This window comes from Hemiscyllium ocellatum, chromosome 50 (genome assembly GCF_020745735.1).
Source record: "Hemiscyllium ocellatum isolate sHemOce1 chromosome 50, sHemOce1.pat.X.cur, whole genome shotgun sequence".
Lineage (NCBI taxonomy): Eukaryota > Metazoa > Chordata > Chondrichthyes > Orectolobiformes > Hemiscylliidae > Hemiscyllium > Hemiscyllium ocellatum.
This window is the reverse complement of record NC_083450.1, coordinates 7,594,397-7,621,584: the sequence shown is the minus strand read 5'-3', so window position 1 is coordinate 7,621,584 and position 27,188 is coordinate 7,594,397. Positions and strand designations below refer to the sequence as shown.

General features: G+C 54.4%; 1 protein-coding gene across 1 annotated transcript; it reads left to right on the top strand.

Annotated features, from left to right (window-relative positions):
* On the top strand, positions 1–27,179 carry LOC132805490 (aquaporin-10-like). Its single transcript, XM_060820598.1, has 6 exons — positions 1–99; positions 1,219–1,345; positions 3,740–3,877; positions 7,839–7,957; positions 21,676–21,893; positions 26,480–27,179. Exons 1-6 carry the CDS (start codon positions 13–15, stop codon positions 26,664–26,666), a joined length of 876 nt encoding a protein of 291 aa, XP_060676581.1. The 5' UTR covers positions 1–12; the 3' UTR covers positions 26,667–27,179.
* The last annotated feature ends 9 nt before the right edge of the window (positions 27,180–27,188 follow it).

Sequence of the window (27,188 nt, the reverse complement as noted above, 5' to 3'; positions counted from 1 at the left end):
GCCTCAACTGGGATGCGGAGCCTTCGTCAGAAGCTGCAGATCAGGAACAGGCTGGCCCGGGAATGCCTGGCTGAATTCATTGGGGAATACATGCTCATTGTAAGTTCGAACGGTTCCCCGCTCCTCCACCCTGCCTCCCTACGGTCCCCCTCCCTCCAGCTCCGGGTCGCACTCTGATCCCCTCTCCCGCCTGCACCATTGCTAAATCTTCACAGAGTAAAGCTTCCTCTACGCTATTCCCCCATCCCTGGGACAGGGACAGCATGGGGTTAAATACAGAGTAAAGCTCCCTCTACACTGTCCCCCCCATCCCAGGGACAGGGACAGCACGGGGTTAAATACAGAGTAAAGCTCCCTCTACACTGTCCCCCCCATCCCAGGGACAGGGACAGCACGGGGTTAGATACAGAGTAAAGCTCCCTCTACACTGTCCCCCCATCCCAGGGACAGGGACAGCACGGGGTTAAATACAGAGTAAAGCTCCCTCTACACTGTCCCCCCCATCCCAGGGACAGGGACAGCACGGGGTTAGATACAGAGTAAAGCTCCCTCTACACTGTCCCCCCCATCCCAGGGACAGGGACAGCAAGGGGTTAGATACAGAGTAAAGCTCCCTCTACGCTATTCCCCCCATCCCAGGAATAGGGACAGCACGGGGTTAAATACAGAGTAAAGCTCCCTCTACACTGTCCCCCCCATCCCAGGGACAGGGACAGCACGGGGTTAGATACAGAGTAAAGCTCCCTCTACACTGTCCCCCCCATCCCAGGGACAGGGGCAGCACGGGGTTAGATACAGAGTAAAGCTTCCTCTACACTGTCCCGCCCCACCATCCCAGGGACAGGGACAGCACGGGGTTAGATACAGAGTAAAGCTCCCTCTACACTGTCCCGCCCCACCATCCCAGGGACAGGGACAGCACGGGGTTAGATACAGAGTAAAGCTCCCTCTACATTGTCGCCCCCCCATCCCAGGGACTGGCACAGCACGGGGTTAGATACAGAGTAAAGCTCCCTCTACACTGTCCCCCCATCCCAGGGACAGCACAGGGTTAGATACAGAGTAAAGCTCCCTCTACACTGTGTCTGACACACAGTACCTCTATGAGTCCGTGGGAGTGCTGTCTCCACTGAAAGCCCCTCAGTTCCTGTCCGGCCCAGCGTCCTCTGCACATTCCCAACTGCGTCCCGTACTGATGAGACAAATCTCCTTCCCCAGCTCATGGGCACAGCGGCAGTGGCTCAGGTGGTGACAAACTTCGATCAGAAAGGGACCTATTTATCGATTAACATTGGCTATGCTGCTGGAGTTCTGTTTGGGATTTACGCCTCAGTTGGAGTCTCAGGTACACCATGACCTTTCAGAGTTAATACACAGAATAACAGATCCCCGGGAGGGAGTTACAGACTGGAATCTAATCGAGGGGTTCGGGGTGGGTTATATACAGAATAACAGATACTCAGGAGGGAGTTACAGACTGGAATCCAATCGAGGAGTTCGGAGTGGGTTATATACAGAATAATAGATACCCAGGAGGGAGTTACAGACTGGAATCTAATTGAGGGGTTCGGGGTGGTTTATATACAGAATAACAGATACCCGGGAGGGAGCTACAGACTGGAATCTAATTGAGGAGTTCGGGGTGGGTTACATACAGAATAACAGATACCCGGTAGGCATTTACAGACTGGAATCTAATTGAGGGGTTCGGGGTGGTTTATATGCAGAATAACAGATACCCGGGAGGGAGTTACAGACTGGAATCTAATCGAGGGGTTCGGGGTGGGTTATTTGCAGAATAACAGATACCCAGGAGGGAGTTACAGACTAGAATCTAATCGAGGGGTTCGGGGTGGGTTATATACAGAATAACAGATACTCTGGGAGGGAGTTACAGACTGGAATCTAATCGAGGGGTTCGGGGTGGGTTATATACAGAATAACAGATACCCGGGAGAGAGTTACAGACTGGAATCTAATCGAGGGCTTCGGGTTGGGTTATATACAGAGTAACAGATACCCGGGAGGGAGTTACAGACTGGAATCTAATCGCGGGGTTCGGGGTGGGTTATCTACAGAATAACAGATACCCGGGAGGGAGTTACAGACAGGAATCTAATCGAGGGGTTCGGGGTGGGTTATATACAGAATAACAGATACCCGGGAGGGAGTTACAGACTGGAATCTAATCGAGGGGTTCAGGGTGGGTTATATACAGAATAACAGATACCCGGGAGGGAGTTACAGACTGGAATCTAATCGCGGGGTTCGGGGTGGGTTATATACAGAATAACAGATACCCGGGAGGGAGTTACAGACTGGAATCTAATCGAGGGGTTCGGGGTGGGTTATATACAGAATAACAGATACCCGGGAGGGAGTTACAGACTGGAATCTAATCGCGGGGTTCGGGGTGGGTTATATACAGAATAACAGATACCCGGGAGGGAGTTACAGACTGGAATCTAATCGAGGGGTTCAGGGTGGGTTATATACAGAATAACAGATACCCGGGAGGGAGTTACAGACTGGAATCTAATCGCGGGGTTCGGGGTGGGTTATATACAGAATAACAGATACCCGGGAGGGAGTTGCAGACTGGAATCTAATCGAGGGGTTCGGGGTGGGTTATATACAGAATAACAGATACCCAGGAGGTGGTTACAGACTGGAATCTAATCGCGGGGTTCGGGCTGCTGTTGAGAGCTCATTTCCCAATGGGAGGGTCTTGCTGAGTTCATGCTTTTATACTGAGTGTACTGTAATGTAGCGTGTAGTTTGTGTGCGCGCGTGAGTGTGTGCGTTTGTGAACGTGTGAGTGTGATTGTGTGTGTGAGTGATTTTGTGTGTGTGTGTGTGTCTGTGTGAGTGATTCTGTGTCTATGTGTGAGTGTGAGAGAGGGATTTTGCGTGTGTGTGTGTGTGTGTGGGTGAGGGATTTTGTTTGTGTGTGTGTCTGTGTGTGTGTGTGTGTGAGAGAGAGAGAGTCTGGGTGTGTGTTGCTCGCTCCCTATCCTGTGAACAGTTGGTTCAGTTTTGACCGGAGATGCGTCTGAGCGATACCTGGGGCTCCAAAGGTTAAGTCATCACCTGGGAGCGATGAGATAAAACTGGAGATTATTTTCCCTGGTATCTCAAAGGGCAAGGGTTGATTTACAGACGCAATGATGGGTCCGCTTTTGTTCCAAGTATCTGTCAGCACTTGGGCGGAACACTAGAGGTCACAGAGACCCTTCGGCCCAACCCGTCCATGCTGACCAGATATCCTAACCCAATCTAGTCCCATTTGGCAGCATTTGGCCCATCTCCCTCCAAACCCTTCCCATTCATTTCCCCACCCCGATGCCTTTTAAATGCTGTCATGGTACCAGCCTCCACTACTTCCTCTGGCAGCTCATTCCATACCCGCACCACCCTCTGTGTGGAAAAAAAAGTTGCCCCTCAGGTCCCTTTCCCCTCTCACCCTAAACCTATGCCCGCCAAGTTCTGGACTCCCACCCCCCTACCCTGGGGAAAAGACCTTGTCCAATCACCCTATTTACCGGGGCTGGCGATGGAGGGAGGCGGGCCCGGTGCTGGCAAACACGATTGGGCGTCGCGGTTGGCATGGAGATGGTGGGCCGAATGGCCCGGTTCCTGTTCAGGACGGTCGCCGAGTCAACGCGGAGCTCACCGCTCTCCTGAGTTGTTCTTTTTCATTCACCTCCCCCCACCCCCCCACCTCCCCTCACCCCCCCAGGGGCTCACTTGAACCCGGCAGTGACCCTTAGCCTGTGCGTCTTGGGTCGGTTTCCCTGGAGAAAGCTTCCGTTCTACACCATCTCCGAGTGCCTGGGGTCATTCGTCGCCTCGGCAACCACGTTCACCCTCTACTACGGTAAGGCTGGCGGGGGCAAACATTGGCGGGGGGAGGGGTGCAGGGGGCGTCAAGTGGGCACCCGCCAACCCCTCCCCCTCCCCCACCCACCCACCTCAGGCCTTGGCCACCCGGAGGTCGCCAACTGAGGCGTTGCAGCGCTGTGGGTGGCGGGAGGCCGGTACTGCAGCATGATGCATTGACATGACCTTGGAGAGGGGGGTGCAGTGCCGCCAGTGGCGGGAGGTCGATACTGCAGCGTGACACGTTGACATGGCCACGAAGGGGGCTGCAGTGCTACCGGTGGTGGGAGGCCGGTACAGCAGTGTGGCGTGTTGCAATAGCCTCTAAGGGTGTTGCAGCGCCTCCTGTGGCGGGAGGCCAGTACTGCAGTGTGACATGTTGATAAGACCTCGGATGGGGCTGCAGCGCTACTGGTGGTGGGAGGCCGTTACTGCGGCGTGACACGTTGACTTAGCCTTGGAGGGTGTTGCAGCGCCTCCGGTGGCGGGAGGCCGGGACTGCAGCGTGACATGTTGACACGGCCTCGGAGGGTGTTGCAGCGCCTCCGGTGGCGGGAGGCCGGGACTGCAGCGTAACATGTTGACATGGCCTCGGAGGGGGCTGCAGCGCCGCCGGTGACGGGAGGCCAGGACTGCAGCATGACATGTTGACATGACCTCAGAGGGGGCTGCAGCGCCAACTTCCCCGTATGCTCCTCGGGAGGGTGACGTTACACGTTTGGCTCACTGTCTGGGGAGGGACTTCGCCACGGGATCTTCCTGTGCGTACAATGTCAATTTCAATTGTACTTGGCTGGCTCTACTTTCTGCTCCCTCAGTGCTGACCCACCGACAGCGAATACTCCCTCAGTGCTGACCGTCAGACAGCACCCGCTCCCTCAGCACTGACCCACCGACATCGCCCTCTCCCTCAGCACTGACCCTCCGACAGCATCCGGCCCCTCAGCACTGACCCTCCGACATCGCCCTCTCCCTCAGCACTGACCCTCTGACAGCGCCCGCTCCCTCAGCACTGACCCTCCCACAGCTCCCACTCCCTCAGCACTGACCCTCCCACAGCGCCCATTCCCTCAGCACTGACCCTCCCACAGAGCCCGCTCCCTCATCACTGACTCTCCGATAGCGCCCTCTCCCTCAGCACTGATCCTCCGACAGCGCCCATTACCTCAGCACTGACCCTCCGACAGCGCCCACTCCCTCAGCACTGACCCTCCGACAGCGCCCATTCCCTCAGCACTGGCCCTCTGACAGTGCCCGCTCCCTCAGCACTGACCCTCCGACATCGCCCTCTCCCTCAGCACTGACCCTCCCACAGCGCCCACTCCCTCAGCACTGACCATCCAACAGCGCCCACTCCCTCAGCACTGACCCTCCGACAGTGCCCACTCCCTCAGCACTGACCCTCCGACATCGCCCACTCCCTCAGCACTGACCCTCCCACAGAACCCGCTCCCTTAGCACTGACCCTCCGACAGCGCCCGGTCCCTCAGCACTGACCCTCCCACAGCACCCGCTCCCTCAGCACTGACCCTCCGACAGCATCCGGCCCCTCAGCACTGACCCTCCGACATCGCCCTCTCCCTCAGCACTGACCCTCTGACAGCGCCCGCTCCCTCAGCACTGACCCTCCCACAGCTCCCACTCCCTCAGCACTGACCCTCCCACAGCGCCCATTCCCTCAGCACTGACCCTCCCACAGAGCCCGCTCCCTCATCACTGACTCTCCGATAGCGCCCTCTCCCTCAGCACTGATCCTCCGACAGCGCCCATTACCTCAGCACTGACCCTCCGACAGCGCCCACTCCCTCAGCACTGACCCTCCGACAGCGCCCATTCCCTCAGCACTGGCCCTCTGACAGTGCCCGCTCCCTCAGCACTGACCCTCCGACATCGCCCTCTCCCTCAGCACTGACCCTCCCACAGCGCCCACTCCCTCAGCACTGACCATCCAACAGCGCCCACTCCCTCAGCACTGACCCTCCGACAGTGCCCACTCCCTCAGCACTGACCCTCCCACAGAACCCGCTCCCTTAGCACTGACCCTCCGACAGCGCCCGGTCCCTCAGCACTGACCCTACCACAGCACCCGCTCCCTCAGCTCTGACCCTCCGACAGCACCCACTCCCTCAGCACTGACCCTCCCACAGCGCCCGGTCCCTCAGCACTGACCCTACCACAGCACCCGCTCCCTCAGCGCTGACCCTCCAACAGCGCCCACTCCCTCAGCACTGACCCTCCGACAGCACCCGCTCCCTCAGCATTGATCCTCTGACAGCGCCCACTCCCTCAGCACTGACCCTCCCACAGTGCCCACTCCCTCAGCACTGACCCTCCGACAGCGCCCCCTCCCTCAGCAGTGACCCTCCCACAGCGCCCACTCCCTCAGCACTGACCCTCCCACAGCGCCCACTCCCTCAGCACTGACCCTCCAACAGCACCCGCTCCCTCAGCACTGACCCTCCCACAGCGCCCACTCCCTCAGCACTGACCCTCTGACAGCACCCGCTCCCTCAGCACTGACCCTCCGACAGCACCCGCTCCCTCAGCACTGACCCTCCGACAGCGCCCGCTCCCTCAGCACTGACCCTCCCACAGCGCCCACTCCCTCAGCACTGACCCTCCGACAGCACCCGCTCCCTCAGCTCTGACCCTCCCACAGTGCCCACTCCCTCAGCACTGACCCTCCCACAGTGTCCACTCCCTCAGCACTGACCCTCCGACAGCGCCCACTCCCTCAGCAGTGACCCTCCCACAGCGCCCACTCCCTCAGCACTGACCCTCCGACAGCACCCGCTCCCTCAGCTCTGACCCTCCCACAGTGCCCACTCCCTCAGCACTGACCCTCCCACAGTGTCCACTCCCTCAGCACTGACCCTCCGACAGTGCCCACTCCCTCAGCAGTGACCCTCCGTCAGCTCCCACTCCCTCAGTACTGACCCTCCGACAGTGCCCACTCCCTCAGCACTGACCCTCCGACAGCGCCCGCTCCCTCAGCACTGACCCTCCCACAGCTCCCACTCCCTCAGCACTGACCCTCCCACAGTGCCCACTCCCTCAGCAGTGACCCTCCGACAGCGCCCACTCCCTCAGCACTGACCCTCCGACAGCGCCCACTCCCTCAGCAGTGACCCTCCCACAGCGCCCACTCCCTCAGCACTGACCCTCCCACAGCGCCCACTCCCTCAGCACTGACCCTCCCACAGCACCCACTCCCTCAGCGCTGACCCTCCGACAGCGCCCGCTCCCTCAGCACTGACCCTCACACAGCTCCCACTCCCTCAGTACTGACCCTCCCCCAGTGCCCACTCCCTCAGCACTGACCCTCCCACAGCGCCCGGTCCCTCAGCACTGACCCTACCACAGCACCCGCTCCCTCAGCTCTGACCCTCCCACAGCGCCCACTCCCTCAGCACTGACCCTCCCACAGCACCCGCTCACTCAGCACTGACCCTCCGACAGCGCCCACTCCCTCAGCACTGACCCTCCCACAGCGCCCACTCCCTCAGCAGTGACCCTCCCACAGCGCCCACTCCCTCAGCTCTGACCCTCCCACAGCGCCCGCTCCCTCAGCAGTGACCCTCCCACAGCGCCCGCTCCCTCAGCACTGACCCTCCCACAGCTCCCACTCCCTCAGTACTGACCCTCCCACAGTGCCCACTCCCTCAGCACTGACCCTCCGACAGCGCCCACTCCCTCAGCAGTGACCCTCCCACAGCGCCCACTCCCTCAGCACTGACCCTCCGACAGCGCCCGCTCCCTCAGCACTGACCCTCCCACAGCACCCACTCCCTCAGCACTGACCGTCCCACAGCGCCCACTCCCTCAGCACTGACCCTCCGTCAGCGCCCACTCCCTCAGCACTGACCCTCCCACGGTGCCCACTCCCTCAGCACTGACCCTCCCACAGCGCCCACTCCCTCAGCAGTGAAGTGAATGATGACTCTGCTCCCTCTGCCTAGACGCCATCCAAGAGTTCTCTGGTGGCAATCTGACCGTGCGTGGGCCGAGGGGGACAGCTGGCATCTTTGCGACGTATCCCGTGGAGTACCTGTCTGTCCGCAACGGCTTCATCACGGAGGTAAGCGGCTATCGACTCTCATGGTGGTTGCGACGGTCACCTCGTTGTGGAAACGGACCCCTCCCCCCACCACTGTCATTCAATAAGGCGGACCCTATCGCGGTCTCCCTCTCCCTGCCCACCCAGTCCCTTTACCTCTGCCTGAAACATGCTCGAGGAACCTCCTATTTTGGAAGCCCGTTCTCTCATGATGGTTGGGGGGAGTGGGTGGGGAGGGGGGGCTGAATGGCCTCCAGCCATTACTGGTTGGTCTTGTCAGCTCCTGCAAGGGGGCCGTTTCCCTCCACGTCTGACCCCGCCTCTCCCTCCTTCAGTACATGAGGCTGCCTCAGTCTTCCCCCTGAAGCACTCCCCCCTTCTTGAGTGTACTACCCCACCTCCTCACCAGGTTGCGAACGGACCCCTGTTCGATCTTTCTGTGCACCTTCCATAGTTACTGTCACGCTGTATTCTGTTCTCTCGCCCTGATGTACTTATGGAAGGTAGGATTGGACGTTACCAGGGTTGGAAGGTCTGAGCTACAGGGAGAGGCTGAACAGGCTGGGGCTGTTTTCCCTGGAGCGTCGGAGGCTGAGGGGGTGACCTTATAGAGGTTTGTAAAGTCATGAGGGGGCATGGATAGGGTAAATAGGCAAGAACTGTGCCCTGGGGTGGGGGGAGTCCAGAACTAGAGGGGCTTAGGTTTGGGGTGAGAGGGGAAAGGGACCTGAGGGGCAACTTTTTCACACAGAGGGTGATACGTGTGTGGAATGAGCTGCCAGAGGAAGTGGTGGGGGCTGGTACAATGACAGCATTTAAAAGGCATCTGGATGGGGACATGGATAGGAAGGGGTTTGGAGGGAGATGGGCCAAGTGCTGGCAGGTGGGACGAGATTGGGTTAGGATATCCGGTCGGCACGGACGGGTTGGGCCGAAGGGTCTGTTTCTGTGCTGTACGTCTTTATGACTGGCCAGGATGGCTCGCAAAACACTACTTTTCACTGTCTCTCGGTGTACGTGACAACAATAGATCAAATTAAATCAATATCCCCTTGTGTTCATTTCCTCTCCCCAACCCTGTCAATGATTCCATTAGCTTTCCGAGATTCCCTCGACTAATTCCTCCCAGGAAGGGGTTATCCTGATGAGGATGGGAATGCTGGGGAGGTGACTTCCTCTCCTCCTCTCGCCCTTCCTTTCCCCCCCTCTCTCTTATTCCTTGTGCTTCTTTCTCTCTCTGATCCTTTCTCTCTTTTTTTATTTCTCCCATTCCATCTCTCTCTCTCTCTCTCTCTCTCTGCCTTTCTCACTTCGGCTTTCTACCTCTCCCTTTCTCTCTCTCTCTCATTATTTCACTATCTCCTTCATTCTCTCTCTTTTTCCACTTCTCTCTCTCTTTTACTGTCTTCCTCCTTTCCTCGTTCCCTCTCTCTCTCACATGTTCAGTATTCATCTGCATTTCTTTCTTTGTTTTCTTTCTATCATAGAACAATGAACAATACAACGCAGAACAGGCCCTGCGACCCTCAATGTTGCGCTGACCTGTGAAATAATCTAAGCCCATCCCCGTACACTGTCCCATCATTGGTGTTGGTGGTGTTGGTGTTGGTGGTGTTGGCATTGGTATTGGTGTTGGCATTGGTGGTATTGGAGTTGGTGGTGTTGGCGTTGGTGGTGTTGGGATTGGTGGCATTGATGGTGCTGGTGTTGATGGTGTTGGTAGTGTTGGTGCTGATGTCGTTGGCATTGGTGGTGCTGGCATTGATGGTGTTGGTGTTGATGGTGTTGGTATTGATGGTGTTGGTGTTGGTGGTGTTGGTTATTGATGGTGTTGGAGTTGATGGTGTTGGCATTGGTGGTGTTGGCATTGATGGTGTTGGTGTTGATGGTGTGGGTGTTGATGGTGCTGGTGTTGATGGTGTGGGTGTTGGTGTTGTTGGTGGAGTTGGAGTTGGTGATGTTGGTGCTGGTGGTGTTGGCATTGGTGTTGATGGTATTGGCGTTGGTGGTGTTGACATTGGTGTTGGTGGTGTTGGTGTTGGCATTGGTGGTATTGGTGTTGGTGTTGTTGGCATTGGTGGTGTTGGCAATAGTGGTGTTGGAAATGGTGGTGTTGGTGATGTTGGTGTTGATGGTGTTGGTGTTGGTGGTGTTGATGGTGTTGGTGTTGGTGGTGTTGGTGTTAATAGTGTTGACATTGGTGGTGTGGGTGTTGATGGTGTTGATGGTGTGGGTTTGATGGTGTTGGTGTTGGTGGTGTTCACGTTGACTATGTGGGTGTTGATGGTGTTGGCATTCATGGTGTTGGTGTTTATGGTGTTGGTGTTGATCGTTTTGGTGTTGGTGTTGTGGCTGGAGTCTGTGGTGATCGTGTTGATGGTGTTGGTGTTGATGGTGTTGGTGTTGATGATGTTGGTGTTGATGGTGTTGGCGTTGGCGGTGTTGTTGGTGATGGTGTTGGTGATGATGGTGTTGGCGTTGCTGGTGTTGGTGGTGTTGATGGTATGGGTGTTGATGGTGGTGATGTTGGTGTTGTTGGTGTTGATGTTGGTGGTGTTGGTGTTGATGGTGTTGGTGTTGACGCTGCGAGGCTTGACGGTGTTAGTGTTGGTGTTGATGGTGTTGGTGTTAATGGTGTTGGTGTTGATGGTGTGGGTGTTGTTGGTGTTGGTGTTGATGGTGTTGGTGTGAGTGGTGTTGGTATTGGTGATGCTGGTGTTGATGGTGTTGGTGTTGACGGTGTTAGTGTTGGTGGCATTGGTGTTGGTGGTGTTGTTGTTGATGGTGTTGGCGTGGATGGTGTTGGTGTTGATGGTGTTGGTGTTGATGGTGTGGGAGTTGATGATGTGGGAGTTGATGGTGTGGGAGTTGATGGTGTTGGCATTGGTGGCGTTAGTGTTGATAGTGTGGGTGTTGATGGTGTTGGTGTTGATGGTGCTGGTGTTGATGGTGTGGGTGTTGGTGTTGTTGGTGGAGTTGGAGTTGGTGATGTTGGTGCTGGTGGTGTTGGCATTGGTGTTGATGGTATTGGCGTTGGTGGTGTTGGCGTTGGTGGTGTTGGTGTTGATGGTGTGGGTGGTGTTGGTGTTGATGGTGTTTGTGTTGATGGTGTTGTTGGTGATGGTGTTGGTGTTGATGGTGTTGGCGTTGCTGGTGTTGGTGGTGTTGATGGTATGGGTGTTGATGGTGGTGATGTTGGTGTTGTTGGTGTTGATGGTGTTGATGTTGGTGGTGTTGGTGTTGATGGTGTTGGTGTTGACGCTGCGAGGCTTGACGGTGTTAGTGTTGGTGTTGATGGTGTTGGTGTTGATGGTGTTGGTGTTGTGTTGATGGTGTTGGTGTTGATGGTGTTGGCGTTGGTGGTGTTGGTGTTGATGGTGTGGGTGGTGTTGGTGTTGGTGTTGTGTTGATGGTGTTGGTGTTGGTGGTGTTGTTGTTGATGGTGTTGGCGTGGATGGTGTTGGTGTTGATGGTGTTGGTGTTGATGGTGTGGGAGTTGATGATGTGGGAGTTGATGGTGTGGGAGTTGATGGTGTTGGCATTGGTGGCGTTAGTGTTGATAGTGTGGGTGTTGATGGTGTTGGTGTTGATGGTGCTGGTGTTGATGGTGTGGGTGTTGGTGTTGTTGGTGGAGTTGGAGTTGGTGATGTTGGTGCTGGTGGTGTTGGCATTGGTGTTGATGGTATTGGCGTTGGTGGTGTTGGCGTTGGTGGTGTTGGTGTTGATGGTGTGGGTGGTGTTGGTGTTGATGGTGTTTGTGTTGATGGTGTTGTTGGTGATGGTGTTGGTGTTGATGGTGTTGGCGTTGCTGGTGTTGGTGGTGTTGATGGTATGGGTGTTGATGGTGGTGATGTTGGTGTTGTTGGTGTTGATGGTGTTGATGTTGGTGGTGTTGGTGTTGATGGTGTTGGTGTTGACGCTGCGAGGCTTGACGGTGTTAGTGTTGGTGTTGATGGTGTTGGTGTTGATGGTGTTGGTGTTGTGTTGATGGTGTTGGTGTTGATGGTGTTGGCGTTGGTGGTGTTGGTGTTGATGGTGTGGGTGGTGTTGGTGTTGGTGTTGTGTTGATGGTGTTGGTGTTGATGGTGTTGGCGTTGGTGGTGTTGGTGTTGATGGTGTGGGTGGTGTTGTTGGTGATGGTGTTGGTGTTGATGGTGTTGGCGTTGCTGGTGTTGGTGGTGTTGATGGTATGGGTGTTGATGGTGGTGATGTTGGTGTTGTTGGTGTTGATGGTGTTGATGTTGGTGGTGTTGGTGTTGATGGTGTTGGTGTTGACGCTGCGAGGCTTGACGGTGTTAGTGTTGGTGTTGATGGTGTTGGTGTTAATGGTGTTGGTGTTGATGGTGTTGGTGTGAGTGGTGTTGGTGTTGGTGGTGCAGGTGTTGATGGTGTTGGTGTTGACGGTGTTAGTGTTGGTGGCATTGGTGTTGGTGGTGTTGTTGATGGTGTTGGCGTGGATGGTGTTGGTGTTGATGGTGTTGGTGTTGATGGTGTGGGAGTTGATGATGTGGGAGTTGATGGTGTGGGAGTTGATGGTGTTGGCATTGGTGGCGTTGATGTTGATAGTGTGGGTGTTGATAGTGTTGGTGTTGGTGTTGATGGTGTTGGCGTTGGTGGTGTTGGTGTTGATGGTGTGGGTGGTGTTGGTGTTGATGCTGATGGTGTTGGTGTTGGTGGTGATGGTATGGGCATTGATGGCGTTGGTGTTGATGGTGTGGGTGTTGATGGTGTTGGAGTTGGTAGTGTTGAAGTTGATGGTGTTGGTGTTGTTGGTGTTGGTGTTGATGGTGTGGGTATTGATGGCGTTGGCATTAGGGGTGTTGGCGTTGATGTTGGTGTTGATGGTGTTGATGTTGGTGGTGTTGGTGTTGATGGTGTTGGTGTTGACGCTGCGAGGCTTGACAGTGTTAGTGTTGGTGTTGATGGTGTTGGTGTTAATGGTGTTGGTGTTGATGGTGTTGGTATTGGTGGTGTTGGTGTTAATAGTGTTGACATTGGTGGCATGGGTGGTGTTGGTGTTGATGGTGTGGGTGGTGTTGGTGTTGATGGTGTTGATGTTGATGGTGTTGTTGGTGATGGTGTTGGTGGTGATGGTATGGGCATTGATGGTGTTGGTGTTGATGGTGTTGGTGTTGATGGTGTGGGTGTTGATGGTGTTGATGGTGTGGGTGTTGGTGTGGGTGTTGATGGTGTTGGTGTTGATGCTGTGAGTGGTGATGGTGTTGGTGTCGAAGGTGTTGGTGTTGATGGTGTTGGTGTTGATGGTGTTGGTTTTGATGGTGTGGGTGTTGATGGTGTTGGTGTTGATGCTATGGGTGTTGATGCTATGGGTGTTGATGGTGGTGGTGTCAAAGGTGTTGGTGTTGATGGTGTTGGTGTTGATGGTGTTGAAGGTGTGCGTGTTGATGGTGTTGGTGGTGATGGTGTTGGTGTTGATGGTGTGGGTGTTTCTGTTGGTGTTGATGGTGAGGGTGTTGATGGTGCTGGCGTTGATGGTGTTGGTGTTGATGGTGTGGGTGGTGATAGTGTGGGTGTTGGTGTGGGTGTTGATGGTGTTGGTGTTGATAGTATTGGTGTTGATGCTGTGAGTGGTGATAGTGTTGGTGTTGATGGTGTTGGTGTTGATGGTGTTGATGTTGATGGTGTTGGTGTTGATGGTGTTGGTGTTGATGGTGTTGGTGTCGAAGGTGTTGGTGTTGATGGTGTTGGTGTTGATGGTGTGGGTGTTGGTGTGGGTGTTGATGGTGTTGGTGTTGATGCTGTGAGTGGTGATAGTGTTGGTGTTGATGGTGTTGGTGTTGATGGTGTTGGTGTTGATGGTGTGGGTGTTGATGGTGTTGGTGTTGATGGTGTTGGTGTTGATGGTGTGGGTGCTGATGGTGTTGGTGTTGATGGTATGGGTGTTGATGTTGTTGGTGTTGGTGGTGTGTGTGTTGATGGTGTTGGTGGTGTGGGTGTTGATGGTGTGGGTGTTGATGGTGTTGGTGTTGATGGTGTGGGTGTTGGTGTTCATGGTGTTGGTGTTGCTGCTGTTGAAGGTGTGCGTGTTGATGGTGTGGGTGTTGGTGGTGTTGGTGTTGGTGGTATGGGTGTTGATGGTGTTGGTGTTGATAGTGTGGATGTTGATGGTGTTATTGGTGGTGTGTGCTGATGGTGTTGGTGTTGATGGTGTTGGTGGTGTTGGTGTTAAAGGTGTTGGTGTTGATGGTGTTGGTGGTGTTGGTGTTAAAGGTGTTGGTGTTGATGGTGTTGGTGTTGGTGGTGATGGTGTTGGTGGTGATGGTGTTGGTGTTGATGGTGTGGGTGTTTCTGTTGGTGTTGATGGTGTGGGTGTTGATGGTGCTGGCGTTGATGGTGTTGGTGTTGATGGTGTGGGTGTTGATGGTGTGGGTGTTTCTGTTGGTGTTGATGGTGTGGGTGTTGATGGTGCTGGCGTTGATGGTGTTGGTGTTGATGGTGTGGGTGTTTCTGTTGGTGTTGATGGTGTGGGTGTTGGTGTTCATGGTGTTGGTGTTGCTGCTGTTGAAGGTGTGCGTGTTGATGGTGTGGGTGTTGGTAGGCCCAGACCCATCACCGTGGGAGTCTGGAGCCACGTATAAGCCCAGACCCATCACCGTGGGGGTCTGGAGTCACGTGTAGGCCCAGGCCCATCGCCGTGGCGGTCTGGAGTCACGTGTAGGCCCAGACCCATTGCCATGGGGGTCTGGAGTCACGTGTAAGCCCAGACCCACCGCTGTGGGGATCTGGAGTCACGTTTAGGCCCAGACCTGTCGCCGTGGGGGTCTGGAGTCACGTGTAGGCCCAGGCCCGTCACCGTGGGGTTTGGAGTCACGTGTAGCCCAGACCCGTCGCCGTGGTGGTCTGGAGTCACGTGTAGGCCCAGACCCGTCGCCGTGGGAGTCTGGAGTCATGTGTAGGTACAGACCTGTCGCCGTTGGAGTCTAGAGTCACGTGTAGGCACAGACCTGTCGCCATGGGTGTCTGGAGTCACTTGTAGGCCCAGACCCATCGCCATGGGGGTCTGGAGTCACGTATAGGCCCAGACCCATCACCGTGGGGTTCTGGAGTCACGTGTAGGCCCAGACCCATTGCCGTGGGGGTCTGGAGTCACGTATAGGCCCAGACCCATCGCCGTGGGGGTCTGGAGTCAGTGTAGGTCCAGACCCATCACCGTGGGGGTCTGGAGTCACGTGTTGGCCCAGACCCATCGCCGTGGGGGTCTGGTGTCACGCATAGGCCCAGACCCGTCGCCGTGGAGGGTCTGGAGTCACGCGTAGGCCCAGACCTGTCGCCGTGGAGGGTCTGAGTCACGCGTAGGCCCAGACCCGTCGCCGTGGATGGTCTGGAGTCAGTGTAGGTCCAGACCCATCACTGTGGGAGTCTGGAGTCACATGTAGGCCCAGACCCGTCGCCGTGGAGGGTCTGGAGTCACGCGTAGGCCCAGACCCGTCGCCCTGGAGGGCCTGGAGTCACGCGTAGGCCCAGACCCGTCCCCGTGGGGGTCTGGAGTCACGTGTAGGCCCAGACCCGCCCCCGTGGGGGTCTGGAGTCACGCGTAGGCCCAGACCCGTCGCCGTGGGGGTCTGGAGTCATGTGTAGGCCCAGACCCATCACCATGGGGGTCTGGAGTCACGTGTAGGCCCAGACCCATCACCGTGGGGGTCTGGAGTTACATGTAGGCCCAGACCCGTCGCCTTGGGGATCTGGAGTCACGTGTAGGCCCAGACCCATCGTCGTGGGGGTCAAGTGTCACGTGTAGGCCCAGACCCGTCACCGTGGGGGTGTAGTGTCACGTGTAGGCCCAGACCTGTCACCGTGGGGGTCTGGAGTCACGTGTAGGCCCAGACCCATCGCCGTGGGGGTCTAGTGTCACGTGTAGGCCCAGACCTGTCACCGTGGGGGTCTGGAGTCACGTGTAGGCCCAGACTTATTGCCGTGGGGGTCTGGAGTCACGTGTAGGCCCAGACCCATTGCTGTGGGGATCTGGAGTCACGTGTAGGCCCAGACCCATTGCTGTGGGGATCTGGAGTCACTTATAAGCCCAAAAGGGCAGCAGGTCAGGCAGCAGCCAAGAAACAGGAGACTCGATGTTTCGGGCATAAGCCCTTCTTCAGTGTTCCTGAAGAAGGGCTTGTGCCCGAAACGTTGAGTCTCCTGTTCCTTGGCTGCTGCCTGAACTGCTGTGCTTTTCCAGCAACACATTTTCAGCTCTGATCTCCAGCATCTGCAGACCTCATTTTCTCCTTGATGGTATGGGTGTTGATGGTGTTGGTGTTGATGGTGTTGAAGGTGTGGGTGTTGATGGTGTTTGTGTTTGTGGTGTTGGTGCTGATGGTGTTGATGGTGTGGGTGTTGATGGTGATGGTGTTGATGGTGTGGGTGTTGGTGTTGCTGATGTGGGTGTTGATGGTGCTGATGGTGTTGGTGTTGATTGTGTTGGTGTTGATGGTGTGGGTATTGATGGTGTGGGTGTTGATGGTGTGGGTGTTGGTGTGGGTGTAGATGGTGTTGGTGTTGATGGTGTTGGTGTTGATAGTGTTGGTGTTGATAGTGTTGGTGTTGATAGTGTTGGTGTTGATGGTGTTGGAGTTGATGTTGTTGGAGTTGATGGTGTTGGCGTTGGTGGTGTTGGTGTTGGTGGTGTTGGTGTTGGTGGTGTTGTTGGTGGTGTTGATGGTGGTGGTGTGGATATTGATGGTGTTGGTGTTGATGGTGTGGGTGTTGGTGGTGTTGGTGTTGATGGTGTTGGTGTTGGTGGTGTGGGTGTTTTTGTTGGCGTTGATGGTGTTGGTATTGATGGCGTGGGTGTTGGTGGTGTGGGTGTTGATAGTGTTGGTGTTTATGGTGATAGAGTTGATGGTGGGGTGGTGATGGTGTTGGTGTTTATGGTGTTGCTGTTGATGGCGTGGGTGTTGATGGTGTGGGTGTTGATGGTGTGGGTGTTGATGGTGTTGGTGTTGATGGTGTTGGTGTTAATGGTGTGGGCGTTGATGGTGTTAGAGTTGATGGTGTTGGCGTTGATGGTGTTGGTGTTGATGGCGTGGGTGTTGGTGGTGTGGGTGTTGATGGTGTTAGTGTAGATGGTGTTAGAGTCGATGGTGTGGGTGTTGTTGGTGTTAATGGTGTAGGTGTTGATGGTGTTGATGGTGTGGGTGTTGATGGTGTTGGAGTTGATGGTGTTGGTGTTGATGGTGATGGTGTTGTTGGTGTGCGTATTGATGGTGGTGGTGACGCTGGTGTTGCTGTTGATGGTATGGGTGTCGGTGTTGATGGGGTTGGTGTTGATGGTGTTGCTGTTGATGGTGTTGGTGTTTTTGGTGTTTGTGTTGATGGTGTTGGTGTTGGTGTTGATGGTGTTGGTGTTGATGGTGATGGTGTTGTTGGTATGCGTATTAATGATGTTAGCGTTGATGGTGTTGGTGTTGATGGTGTGGGTGTTGATGGTGTGGGTGTTGATGGTGTTGGTGTTGATGGTGTTGGTGTTGGTGGTGGTGTTAATGGTGTGGGTGTTGATGTTGGTAGTGTTGGTGTTAATGGTGTGGGCGTTGATGGTGTTAGAGTTGATGGTGTTGGCGTTGATGGTGTTGGTGTTGATGGCGTGGGTGTTGGTGGTGTGGGTGTTGATGGTGTTAGTGTAGATGGTGTTAGAGTCGATGGTGTGGGTGTTGTTGGTGTTAATGGTGTAGGTGTTGATGGTGTTGATGGTGTGGGTGTTGATGGTGTTGGAGTTGATGGTGTTGGTGTTGATGGTGATGGTGTTGTTGGTGTGCGTATTGATGGTGGTGGTGACGCTGGTGTTGCTGTTGATGGTATGGGTGTCGGTGTTGATGGGGTTGGTGTTGATGGTGTTGCTGTTGATGGTGTTGGTGTTTTTGGTGTTTGTGTTGATGGTGTTGGTGTTGGTGTGGGTGTTGATGGTGTTGGAGTTGATGGTGTTGGTGTTGATGGTGATGGTGTTGTTGGTATGCGTATTAATGATGTTAGCGTTGATGGTGTTGGTGTTGATGGTGTGGGTGTTGATGGTGTTGGTGTTGATGGTGTTGGTGTTGATGGTGTTGGTGTTGTTGGTGTGGGTGTTGATGGTGTTGGTGTTGGTGTTGATGGTGTTGGTATTGATGGTGTTGGTGTTGATGGCATGGGTGTCGGTGTTGATGGTGTTGGTGTTGATGGTGTTGGTGTTGTTGGTGTGGGTGTTGATAGTGTTGGTGCTGATGTTGTTCGTGTTGATGGTTTTGGTGTTGTTGGTGTGGGTGTTGGTGTTGTGGGTGTTGATGGTGTTGGTGTTGGTGGTGTTGGTGTGGGTGTTGATGGTGTTGACGTTGATGATGTGGGTGTTGGTGTGGGTGTTGGTGAGGTTTGTGTTGGTGGTGTTGGTGTTGATGGTGTGGGTGTTGACAGTGTTGGTGTCGATGGTGTGGGTGTTGATGGTGTTGGTGTTGATGGTGTTGATGGTGGTGTGGGTGTTGGTGGTGTTGATGTGGATGGTGTGGGTGTTGGAGTTGATGGTGTTGATGTTGATGGCGTTGGTGTTGGTGGTGTAGGTGTTGATGGTGTGGGTGTTGATGGTGTTGCTGTTGATGGTGTGTGTGTTGATGGTTTGGGTGTTCATGGTGTGGGTGTCCATGGTGATGGTGTTCATGGTGTTGGTGTTCATGGTGTGGATGTTGATTTTGGTATTGATAGTGTGGGTGTTGAGAGTGTGGGTGTTGATGGTGTTGGTGTTGATTTTGGTGATGATAGTCTGGGTGTTGATGGTGTTGGTGTCAATGGTGTGGGTGTTGTTGGTGTGGGTGTTGATGGTGTTGACGTTGATGGTGTTGGTGGTGTGGGTGTTGGTGGGGTTGGTGTTGGTGGTGTTAATGGTGTGGGTGTTGACAGTGTTGGTGTTGATGGTGTGGGTGTTGACAGTGTTGGTGTCGATGGTGTGGGTGTTGATGGCGTTGGCGTTGATGGTGTTGGTGTTGGTGGTGTGGATGTTGGTGGTGTTGGTGTTGATGGTGTTGGTGTTGATGGTGTGGGTGTTGGAGTTGATGGTGTTGGTGTTGATGGTGTTGGTGTTGGTGGTGTAGGTGATGATAGTGTGGGTGTTAATGGTGTTGCTGTTGATGGTGTGTGTGTTGATGGTTTGGGTGTTGATGGTGTGGGTGTTCCATGGTGTTGGTGATGATTTTGGTGTTGATGGTGTGAGTGTTGATGGTGTTGGTGTCAATGGTGTGAGTTTTGATGGTGTTGGTGTTGATGGTGTTGGTGTTGTTGGTATGGGTGTTGATGGTGTGGGTGTTGATGGTGTGGGTGTTGGTGTTGGTGGTGTTGGTGTTAATGGTGTTGGTGTTGTTGGTGTTGGTGTTGATGATGCGGGTGTTGGTGTGGGTGTTGATGGTTTTGGTGTTGATGGTGTTGGTGTTGATGGTGTTGGAGTTGATGTTGTTGGAGTTGATGGTGTTGGCGTTGGTGGTGTTGGTGTTGGTGGTGTTGGTGTTGGTGGTGTTGGTGTTGATGGTGTTGGTGTTGATGGTGTTGGTGTGGGTGTTGGTGGTGTGGGTGTTGATGGTGTTGATGTTGAAGGTGTTGTTGTTGATGGTGTGGGTGTTGATTGTGTTGGTGTTGTTGGTGTGGGTGTTGACGGTGTGGGTGTTGATGGCGTCGGTGTTGGTGGTGTTTGTGTTGATGGTGTGGGTGTTGGTGTTGATTGTGTTGGTGTTGGTGTTGATTGTGTTGGTTTTGATGGTGTGAGTGTTGATGGTGTTGGCGTTGATGATGTCGGTTTTGGTGGTGTGGGTGTTGGTGGTGTTGGTGTTGATGGTGTTGGTGTCACTGGTTTGGGTGTTGATGGTGTTGGTGTTAATGGTGTTGGTGTTGATCGTGTTAGTGTTGATGGTGTTGGTGATGTTGGTATTGATGGTGTTGATGTTGATGGTGTGGGTGTTGATGGTGCGGTGTTAGTGGTGTGGGTGTTGGTGTTGATGGTGTTGGTATTGATGGTGCAGGTGTTAACGGTGTTGGTGTTGATGGTCTGGGTGTTGATGTTGATTGTATTGGTGTTGATGGTGTTGGTGTTGATTGTGTTGGTGTTGATGGTGTGGGCGTTGATGGTGTTGGTGTTGATGGTGTTGCTGTTGATGTTGTTGTGTGTTGATGGTGTGGGGGTTGATGGTGTGGGTGTTGATGGTGTTGGTGGTATGGGTGTTGTTGGTGTTGATGTTGTTGGTGTTGGTTTTGATGCTGTTGGTGTTGATGGTGTTGGTGTTGTTGGTGTGGATGTTGATGGTGTTGGTTTTGATAGTGTTGGTGTTGATGCTGTGGGTGGTGATAGTGTTGGTATTGATGGTGTTGGTGTTGATGCTGTGGGTGTTGATGTTGATGCTGTGGGTGTTGATGGTGTTGGCGTTGATGGTGATAGTGTTGGGTTGGTGGTGTTGGTGTTGGGTTGGGTTGGTGGTATTGCTGTTGGTGGTGGTGGTGTTGTTGATGGTGTTGTCATTGGTGGTGGTGGATTGGTGGTATTGCTATTGATGGCGGTGTTGGTGTTGATGGAGTTGGTGTTGGTGTTGGGTTGGGGTATTGCTATTGATGGTGGTGTTGTTGGTGTTTATGGTGTTGGTGTTGATGGTGTTGGTGTTGGGTTGGTGGTGTTGGTGTTGGGTTGGTGGTGTTGGGTTGGTGATGTTGGTGTTGGGTTATTGGTATTGCTATTGATGGTGTTGTTGTTATTGATGGTGTTGGTGGTGTTGGTGTTGGGTTGGTGGTTTTGGGATGGTGGTGTTGGTGTTGGGTTGTTGGGGTTGTTGGTGTGTTGGGTTGTTGGTGTTGATGGTGTTGGTGTTGGGTTATTGGTATTGCTATTGATGGTGTTGGTGTTGCTGTTGTTGATGGTGTTGGGTTGGTGGTGTTGGTGGTGTTGGTGTTGGGTTGGTGGTGTTGGTGTTGGTGGTGTTGGTGTTGGGTTGGTGTTGGGTTGGTGGTGTTGGCATGGTGGTGTTGGTGTTGGGTTGCTGGTGTTGGGTTGTTGGTGTTGATGGTGTTGGTGTTGGCATGGTGGTGTTGGTGTTGGGTTGCTGGTGTTGGGTTGTTGGTGTTGATGGTGTTGGTGTTGGGTTGGTGGTGTTGGTGTTGGGTTATTGGTATTGCTATTGATGGTGGTGGTGTTGTTGTTGATGGTGTTGATGTTGGTGGTGTTGGGTTGTTGGTGTTGGTGTTGGGTTGTTGGTGTTGATGGTGTTGGTGGTGTTGGTGTTGGGTTGGTGGTGTTGGTGTTGGGTTGGTGGTGTTGGCATGGTGGTGTTGGTGTTGGGTTGCTGGTGTTGGGTTGTTGGTGTTGATGGTGTTGGTGTTGGGTTATTGGTATTGCTATTGATGGTGGTGGTATTGTTGTTGATGGTGTTGACGTTGGTGGTGTTGGGTTGTTGGTGTTGGTGTTGGGTTGTTGGTGTTGATGGTGTTGGTGGTGTTGGTGTTGGGTTGGTGGTGTTGGTGTTGGGTTGGTGGTGTTGGCATGGTGGGGTTGGTGTTGGGTTGTTGGTGTTGGGTTGTTGGTGTTGATAGTGTTGGTGTTGATGGTGTTGGTGTTGGGTTATTGGTCTTGGTGTTGGGTTGGTGGTGTTGGTGTTGGGTTGGTGGTGTTGACGTTGGTGGTGTTGGTGTCTGGTCTGGGGTCCATTGTGGCGTCCAGTAATAGGCTTGGGGATGTCGCTGTGTCCCTGAGTCATGGTGCTAACCTCGATATCTCTCCAACCCCCCAGGTAATTGGCACCGCTGTTTTGTTGATTTGTGTCTTGAGCGTTGGCGACGCCAAAAATGCTGGTGCCCCAGCTTTCCTGCAGCCGTTGCTGATCTCATTCTCGGTACTCGTCATCGGTGCTGCTATGGGTGCCAACACCGGCTACGCCATCAACCCAGCGAGAGACCTCGGACCCAGACTCTTCACCTTCGTGGCTGGCTGGGGGACTGAAGTGTTCAAGTATGACCCAGAGCTCGCTCACCCGGCACCCATCAAGGTCCCCGCGCAGGCAGACTCTGGGCAGCTACAGACACAGCGCCACGCCAAATCAAGCACCCATGCTATTGACACAAAACTGACCCACATTCAGCTGGGTGGCACGGTGGTTCAGTGGTTAACACAGCTTCCTCACGTGACCAAGGTCCCAGCTTCAATTCACAGCCTCAGGCAACTGTCTGGGTGGAGTTTACACATTCTCCCCGTGTCTGTGTGGGTTTGGTCCTGGTATTCCGGTTCCCTCCCGCAGTCCAAATATGTGCAGGTTAGGGTGGATTGGCCATGCTAAATTGTCCCATAGTGCCCAGGGATGTGCAGGTTAGGGTGGATTGGCCATGCTAAATTGTCCCATAGTGCCCAGGGATGTGCAGGTTAGGGTGGATCGGCCATGCTAAATTGTCCCATAGTCCCCCAGGGATGTGTAGGGTTAGGGTGGATTGGCCATGCTAAATTGTCCCATAGTCCCCCAGGGATGTGCAGGTTAGGGTGGATTGACCATGCTAAATTGTCCCGTAGTGCCCAGGGATGTGCAGGTTAGGGTGGATCGGCCATGCTAAATTGTCCCATAGTGCCCAGGGATGTGCAGGTTAGGGTGGATTGGCCATGCTAAATTGTCCCATAGTGCCCAGGGATGTGCAGGTTAGGATGGATTGGCCGTGCTAAATTGTCCCATAGTGTCCAGAGATGTGTAGGTTAGGGTGGATTGGCCGTGCTAAATTGTCCCGTAGTGCCCAGGGATGTGCAGGTTAGGGTGGATTGGCATGTGCAGGGACTGGTTGGGATGCTCTGTGGAGGGTTGCTGTGGACTCAATGGGCCGAATGGCCTCCTTCCACTCTGTCAGGAATTTGTGACTCTTTCTGGGGTCCATACGTTGGTGTGAACAGGTTCTCCGAGTGGGATCGGGAGTTGGGAAGGGGGAGGAGGTGGGACAATTTAGCGTGGCCAATCCACCCTAACCTGCACATCCCTGGGCACTATGGGACAATTTAGCATGGCCAATCCACCCTAACCTGCACATCCCTGGGCACTATGGGACAATTTAGCATGGCCAACCCACCCTAACCTGCACATCCCTGGGCACTATGGGACAATTTAGCATGGCCAATCCACCCTAACCTGCACATCCCTGGGCACTATGGGACAATTTAGCATGGCCAACCCACCCTAACCTGCACATCCCTGGGCACTATGGGACAATTTAGCATGGCCAATCCACCCTAACCTGCACATCCCTGGGCACTATGGGACAATTTAGCATGGCCAACCCACCCTAACCTGCATATCCGTGGGCACTATGGGACAATTTAGCATGGCCAACCCACCCTAACCTGCACATCCCTGGGCACTATGGGACAATTTAGCATGGCCAATCCACCCTAACCTGCACATCCCTGGGCACTATGGGACAATTTAGCATGGCCAATCCACCCTAACCTGCACATCCCTGGGCACTATGGGACATTTCAGCATGGCCAATCCACCCTAACCTGCACATCCCTGGGCACTATGGGACAATTTAGCATGGCCAATCCACCCTAACCTGCACATCCCTGGGCACTATGGGACAATTTAGCATGGCCAATCCACCCTAACCTTCACATCCCTGGGCACTATGGGACAATTTAGCATGGCCAATCCACCCTAACCTGCACATCCCTGGGCACTATGGGACAATTTAGCATGGCCAATCCACCCTAACCTTCACATCCCTGGGCACTACGGGACAATTTAGCATGGCCAATCCACCCTAACCTGCACATCCCTGGGCACTACGGGACAATTTAGCATGGCCAATCCACCCTAACCTGCACATCCCTGGGCACTACGGGACAATTTAGCATGGCCAATCCACCCTAACCTGCACATCCCTGGGCACTATGGGACAATTTAGCATGGCCAATCCACCCTAACCTGCACATCCCTGGGCACTATGGGACAATTTAGCATGGCCAATCCACCCTAACCTGCACATCCCTGGGCACTATGGGACAATTTAGCATGGCCAATCCATCCCACCCTCCAAACCTTTGAATTGATGGAGAAAACTGGAGTACCCGCACAGACATGAGGATGGGGGGTGGGCGCGATGGTACAGATTTTGCAAACCCCACACAGACAGTCACTCCAAGGGGGATAATGGAACCCCGGTCCCTGGCGCCATGAGGCTGCAGTGCTGACCAGTGAGCCACCATGCCGCCCATAAACAGACTTACAGATTGATGTCACATAGTCCTTTATAGAGTCATAGAGATGTACAGCACGGAAACAGACCCTTCGGTCCAACCCGTCCATGCTGACCAGATATCCCAACCCAACCTAGTCCCACCTGCCAGCACCCGGCCCATATCCCTCCAAACCCTTCCTATTCATATACCCATCCAAATGCCTCTTAAATGTTGTCATTGTACCAGCCTCCACCACTCCCTCTGGCAGCTCATTCCAAACACGTACCACCCTCTGTGTTAAAAAGTTGCCCCTTAGGTCTCTTTTATATCTTTTCCCTCTCATCCTAAACCTATGCCCCTCTAGTTCTGGACTCCCCCACCCCAGGGAAAAGACCTTGTCTATTTACCCTATCTATGCCCCTCATAATTTTGTAAACCTCTATAAGGTCACCCCTCAGCCTCCGACGCTCCAGGGTAAACAGCCCCAGCCTGTTCAGCCTCTCCCTGTAGCTCAAACCCGCCAACCCTGGCAACATCCTTGTAAATCTTTTCTGAACCCTTTCAAGTTTCACAACATCTTTCCGATAGGAAGGAGACCAGAATTGCACGCAATATTCCAACAGTGGCCTAACAATGTCCTGTACAGCCACAACATGACCTCCCGACTCCTGTACTCAATACTCTGACCAATAAAGGAAAGCATACCTTCACTATCCTATCTACCTGCGACTCCACTTTCAAGGAGCTATGAACCTGCACTCCAAGGTCTCTTTGTTCAGCAACACTCCCTGGGACCTTGCCATTAAGTGTATAAGTCCTGCTAAGATTTGCTTTCCCAAAATGCAGCCCCTCGCACTTATCTGAATTAAACTCCTTCTGCCACTTCTCAGCCCATTGGCCCATCTGGTCCAGATCCTGTTGTAATCTGGGATCCACCAATAATCAGAGATCCCTTTGCATATCTCCTGCTCAGAAAGAGCTTTGAATCTGCCCATACTTCATGTAAGCGGCTGACATCTGCATATCGCCTGCACCGGAGGAGGAAATCAAATTGACATGACATCCAGGTGGAGTTGGCGATTTTACAACAGGAATTATGGGAACGTTAGCAGAACTCACGCGAGCAAGCACACAGAATGCAACAGCAGCATTTATATAAACAGTTCGGTGGGGGGAAACATACAAAAAGTGTTGGTTTAAATGTGGCACTGCGTTCAATTCTGGGCGCCACGTTAACAGGGAGGTTGTGAAGAGGGTGCGGAACAGGGTTTACCAGGGAGCTCCCTGGATTAGGGGGCGCGAGCTAAAAGGAGAGGCTAGAAAATCCCGGATTGCTTTCTCTGGGAGTCTGAGGGGAGACTCGATAGAAGGCTTTAAGATGCACAGATAGGGGTGACTGTTCGAATACATTTCCCAGAGCTGAAATATCTTATACCAGGAGTACGTACTGAAGCTGCAAGGGGGAAAGTTCCAAGGAGATGCGAGGGGCAAAGGAATCTGCCATCCTTACCTGGCCTGGCCAACTTGTAACTCCAGACCCACAGCAGTGTGGTTGACTCTTAACAGCACCCGCTCCCTCAGCGCTGACCCTCCGACAGCACCCGCTCCCTCAGCACTGACCCACCGACAGCACCCATACTGTTACAGGCTCAGTGCAGAGTGACTAGGGCACTGTTGGAGAGCAAGCGCTGAGGGAGCGGGCACTATCGGAGGGTCAGTGCTGAGGGAGTGGGTGCTGTGGGAGGGTCAGTGCTGAGGGAGCAGGCACTGTGGGAGGGCCAGAGCTGAGGGAGCGGGTGCTGTGGGAGGGTCAGTGCTGAGTGAGCGGGCGCTGTGGGAGGGTCAGTGCTGAGTGAGCGGGCGCTGTGGGAGGGTCAATGCTGAGTGAGCGGGCGCTGTGGGAGGGTCAGTGCTGAGGGAGTGGGCGCTATGGGAGGGTCAGTGCTGAGGGAGTGGGCGCTGTGGGAGGGTCAGTGCTGAGGGAGTGGGCACTGTGGGAGGGTCAGTGCTGAGGGTGTGGGCGCTGTGGGAGGGTCAGTGCTGAGGGAGTGGGTGCTGTGGGAGGGTCAGTGCTGAGGGAGTGGGCGCTGTGGGAGGGTCAGTGCTGAGGGCGTGGGTGCTGTGGGAAGGTCAGTGCTGAGGGAGTGGGCTCTCTGGGAGGGTCAGTGCTGAGAGAGTGGGTGCTGTGGGAGGGTCAGTGCTGAGGGAGTGGGTCCCGTCCTGTAGGTTTGAAATCCAACCCCTGATCGCTGTGTCTCTGACTGAATCGTTGAAGGTGGCAGGAAAATAGGAGGAACAGGGACACTGGTTTAGGAAGGAGAAGGTGGGGGGCAGGGAAAATGGCGCCAACTGGGACCAGGCTAACCCTCTGTCTGTGCCCTCAGGGCTGGGAACGGCTGGTGGTGGATCCCTATCGTCGCGCCCCTGATTGGTGGCGTATTAGGCAGCCTGGCCTACACGCTCCTCATCGACCTGCACCACGCGGAGCCCGTGTCGGCCAAAGAGGAGGTGAAGGACGTCAAGGCCGAACCTCAAGCTGAATCAGAGGAGGCCGCGGAGGAGCCTGTTTAGGAGTCTCGCCGGCAGTAGGCCCCGCCAACTTGTGCTGGGGATTTTCTTTTCGAAGGCCCGGAGAGTTTTCTCAACTCTCCCAGGTGACCGAGGCCTACCCCGTCAGATGTCACCGGTGTTTATTTGACCGCGGGGCCTCTGAGTGAGCGTCAATGACAATCCTGCACCTTTAGCAATCTCCACAAAACCGAAAACGAATGTTGATTCTGGGATCCAAGGACACCCTCCAAATCCCCTTCCCCCACTACCACCCCCATCACCCCCACCCCTTTCAGCGGGCGCCAAGGGCAACCCAGCTCGGGCCTAACGAGGCGACAAAAGCCTGTTGGGGGCGGGGGTGAAAGGTCAAGCTTCCAGCCGCCATTTTGTGTAATGCCAGCTCCGGCCTACCAGAGGGGGGACCATACTGGGGTGAGGAGTGGGGGTGGGTACAGGGTGCCCATGCTGCTCCCACTCCTTCCACCCCACTCTGAGGCCACCGCTGAACCTGGAAGCGGTGCCAATGAGCAGAAGGAGGGGCAG

Excerpts from the sequence above, each read along its gene's own strand:
- LOC132805490 (XM_060820598.1), top strand. The coding sequence starts at position 13 with ATGCGGAGCCTTCGTCAGAAGCTGCAGATCAGGAACAGGCTGGCCCGG. Across the intron at positions 100-1,218 it reads TTGGGGAATACATGCTCATT|CTCATGGGCACAGCGGCAGT; the intron begins GTAAGTTCGAAC and ends CTCCTTCCCCAG. Across the intron at positions 21,894-26,479 it reads TGGGGGACTGAAGTGTTCAA|GGCTGGGAACGGCTGGTGGT; the intron begins GTATGACCCAGA and ends CTGTGCCCTCAG.